Source organism: Lissotriton vulgaris, chromosome 6 (genome assembly GCF_964263255.1).
Source record: "Lissotriton vulgaris chromosome 6, aLisVul1.2, whole genome shotgun sequence".
NCBI lineage: Eukaryota > Metazoa > Chordata > Amphibia > Caudata > Salamandridae > Lissotriton > Lissotriton vulgaris.
This window is the reverse complement of record NC_141694.1, coordinates 1,444,863,393-1,444,867,706: the sequence shown is the minus strand read 5'-3', so window position 1 is coordinate 1,444,867,706 and position 4,314 is coordinate 1,444,863,393. Positions and strand designations below refer to the sequence as shown.

Genomic DNA, 4,314 nt, shown 5'->3' with positions numbered 1-4,314 from the left:
TATCGCTGGAGATTCCAGCACAAGATTACTGGTGCCTAGGGTGACACACTTATGAGTTAATAAGTGTGCAACTTGAAGAAGAAATGATTATGCCTGCCTTCTCAAATCACATCCTGATTCATAAAAAATGCACATTGGCAAGAAAATGGGCAGTAGCCCAAGCTCCTGATTTATACAAAAATAATGTAGGATGGGATGAGGACTCACCTCACCACAAGATCCAGTTAAAAAAGCAGCCCACTGCACAAAGGCGGTATCCAGTTAAGTGATCGAAACATGCACCTCCCAAATGAATAATCCTTTGTTTCCTGTCTCCAAGCCAGACGATTCATATCGTCTAGGTTTGGACTACAGACACCTTAACTCCTGTTGTAAAACATTTGCAGTACAAAACTCACATAGTGCAGCACTAATGAATAACATTGTGCGCAAAAAATATAAAACAACATTAGACATCTCTAATGGATTCTTCTGTCAAAACATTGAACCTGAAAGCAGGTATTTGACCGCTTTCTCAATATTTGGATCACAAAAACAACTTTGCCGACTCCCACAGGGATGCAAGAATAGCCCAGGATTATTCTCAGCAAGGGTAACAGAGTTACTACAAATATATGATGATGAAGCAATATCATATGTCGATGTCGATGACATCTATCTCACAGATGATGACCTGGAGACTCACTTAAAAAGGGTGAACACCATAATACTTGGATTCGCTTCAGAGGGTTACAAATTCAACTTTAAAAAGTCACGAATTGCCCATCTAACTGTCCTATTTTTAGGATATGAATTATCAAGTGAAGGCAAAAGCCTGGCAGACAATTTCTTAGAGAAATGTGCTGTACTCCAAGCACCAAAAACGCTGAAGAATTTACAATCATTACTAGGTTTCCTGAATTTCGGAAGAACATACATTCTAAATTATGCTGAGAGGGTTAAACCTCTCTGAATAAATAAGACAAGATTTCAAACAAACCAATTGGACTCAGAAACACACAGAGATTTTGAGATCATTGCAAACAGACATGTTAACTAAAACAAAATTACAAACTCGCAAAAATACACGCAATCTTGTAATCCGAATCATCCCAGGAAGATGCGGACTCACATACCTGACCTCTAATGAGGGAGAAACGGTACCTATAGCTTACAAATCACATTTGTACACTGAATCTGAAATGAAATTCAGCTCTACAGAGAAAATTCTGACAGCGGTTAAAACTGCTGTAGCTAAAGAAAGAGCCCTAGCCCAAGGCAGGAGAATATCTGTTTTTTCAGCAGAATTAGCCCTTGAGGCGTTAACAAGTCCACGTAATCTGATTAAAGTGGCCTTAGATCCGAAATGGATAGAATGGGAAAAATATTTCGCTACAGAAGACGCGAAACACTATTTTGACCCAAAACTGAAAAAAATAGATGATCTAGTATATGAACGCAAATATATTCTGCCAGCTGAAATTCTATCTCTAGAAAAATATACCTGCGTAATCTATATGGACAGATTCGCACAACACTATGATGTAGAAAATAAATCCCATGATGCAGCATGCGCGATTGTTTAAGGTCGCTGGCGCTCTGGTAAATTCAAACCAATGATTACCAAAACTGAATCACTCAGGAAATGTTCAGCTCAGCGAGCTGAAATAAGAACTTTAAAGATGGCGCTTGAAATTGCCGATCGCGAATTCCCCACACTAATAGTGTGCGATTCGTATTTCTGCGTCAAATCATACAACAGTGACATGCAGACATGGATCAAAAACGGTTACAAAGATGACACAGGTGCTACAATAAAGCATAAAAGGCTTTGGGAACAGGTAGTTCTTTTACAGAAAGAACTACGAAAGACTCACGTGATACACACATTGAGTCATCAACGTGATGGCGTTTGCGTTGCAGGGAATTCATTGGCTAACACAGCCACAGCGGAAGCGGTTCAACCGGCTTCCGTAGCCACTGAAAAGCATTCAATAAAACACATAGATGGGGAAATCATGCTGGCGGTAAAAGCCTCATTAAAAGGCGATTATGCAGCATTACCCCTCAACTATCCACTCAGTAATACATACATAATTGATGCAAACTCCGTTCCGTTTGCTCGAATCCCTGGAGTAAGGGATAGGGTAATTCCAAACACGAACCGGAGAATCTTCTTACTACAAGAAGAACATATGGGGTTGGGTCTGAGGCACCAAGAGATCCTGAAATCTCTGATGGAACTACAATCGGAATACTGGTGGCCGGGAATGAGCGTAGATATCTACTATTTTGCAAAAAATTGCAAGGACTGCAACAGAGATCGCAGTTGTGAACCGGACCAGCCTGTAGCCCAGATACCACTATTAGATACCTTCAGGCTATCTATAGCACAGAAATCCAGTCGGAGAAATGCGTCCCCATAATAATTAAGACTGAATTCACTTAAAAATGTAGACCCCAGCACACGGCTGACGCCAGAACTGTTATAAAAGATTTGCGAGTCTTTATCGGCACATACGCAATTGGCATGCTACATTCTGATCAGGGTCCTGCGTTTAGCTCTCGAGCTTACAAAGAGGCCATGAACAGTATGGGCATCGCATTGCGGTATTCTTCTCCCTTCCATCCTGAGGGAAATGCGGTTGTGGAAAGAAAAAAACGGGACATAAAGCAATCTATAACGGCGAGGGTATTAGGTTCGGGTGATGGGTGGGTCAAACATTTAACAAGTGCCTAACGTAGACTTAACAATCTGCCAAGAAACTCTCTAAAAGGTCTCACTCCATACGAACTATTGTTCGGAACTAGAATGCATATTCAGGACCTTGATAGTCACACGTCAGTGGTAGAAGAAAAAACCTTTGATATCAAAGATCGTTTGGCTGTTTTACAGGATTTAAATGAAACACGAAAAAACCTGAGTAACATAAAGTTGAAACAACAGTCGACAGCCACTGAAGAAAAACCACCTGTCCCGGCAAGACCTGTCTGGATTCCAAAGATTGGGAATCTGGTCAGACAGAAGATCGCGGTAAAGAAGGAATTTGGGCCTTCTTACAGAAAAGCAGTACCTGTCTTAGCTATCAACGGAACAAGATCAGTTGTACTACCGCCACTTGCTGGTAAAAAGGAGAACCGAGTTGTATCCATTGACCTGGTAAAACCCCAATCATGTGGCCGATAATAAGTAGTAGGCCCAGTGGACTCCCAAGAAATAGCAGAATACCAAAATTTGCAACTTTTCAAGAGGTTCAAACTGAGAACCTAATCACATTTGATAAACCTACAGTGCATATAAAAGGACTATGCAACAAAGCCATGGAATTTGTGCCTCTTGAAACACAAACATCACCAGTTCGTCAAGAAACATCTGTCTACAACGACGTAGCCTCGGAATATGCAAATGAAACTAATAAAAATGCAAAAACAAATGAAAATCCGGAAGCAATTCCAACCATTGACAGAACTGCATCAGGCTACTCCATCAATTTCGACAATTTCTCTGAAGATCCAAGCGAGCATGAAGAAACGCCTCCAACAAAATGTTTTAAAAATAAAGTGATTGAACTATTTCACCAACTAAAAGAGACATATCTAATTTCACCATGGATTGAATTTTGGATTGTGTTAGGTGTACTTTTCCTCCTGCTTTGGCTCATCATGGTTCTATGTTTGGTAAAATTCATTGAGGGGAAATATAGTACAATGGACACAGCAAGTCAGAACATCAACTTGGTCCTAAAACCACACACATCCTCTCACATCGAGAAAAGAGAACTGTCATCAGTTAACATCACAGCCATTCCAATACCCGGTGGGGTAGCATGGGGCAGAACTGATTATGACATTTTTGGCCCGGTCGAGCTCCTGAAGTACCCTCACCAGCTCAAGATTTCATTAAGTGACTTTGTGACACCTAGTACCTTCTCTGATGACTGGGACTTTGAAAACATTAATAATATGATGTCAGATTTAGTAATGTCAGCCAAATTTACAGAACATGATTACTTACAGGGTTCATCCAATTATGAAGAGCTATACTGCTACAACCATTATGGTGATCACTATTTGCATAAAACTGCTCAGCCTAGAAATGTTTTATCCTTTAACCAGTGAGAACACTGTCCAACTCCACCAAAAGGCAGTTCGAAAACATTGAAGAATTCCAATACTTCTCAGGGTTTAATAACAGTAATCCAGGAACGTTTTATTTTAAAATGTTAAATAGAACAGGAATAAAAACAATGTTGACAAATACTAAATTGATTTATTCAGAAAAATTTTATGACAAAATGTCTACATTAGGTTTCGAATTTTGGAAAAAGACCATTG

The 4,314-nt window shown here is 39.9% G+C and overlaps 1 protein-coding gene across 1 annotated transcript; it reads left to right on the top strand.

Moving 5' to 3' along the window:
• The first annotated feature begins 3,153 nt into the window (after nucleotides 1-3,153).
• Nucleotides 3,154-4,098, top strand: LOC147708975 (uncharacterized). The gene has a single exon (XM_086925810.1). The coding sequence runs from the start codon at nucleotides 3,154-3,156 to the stop codon at nucleotides 4,096-4,098; it is 945 nt and encodes a 314-aa protein (XP_086781936.1).
• The last annotated feature ends 216 nt before the right edge of the window (nucleotides 4,099-4,314 follow it).

What these genes read in the sequence shown, in the direction of transcription:
- LOC147708975 (XM_086925810.1), top strand. Translation starts at nt 3,154, where the DNA reads ATGTGGCCGATAATAAGTAGTAGGCCCAGTGGACTCCCAAGAAATAGC.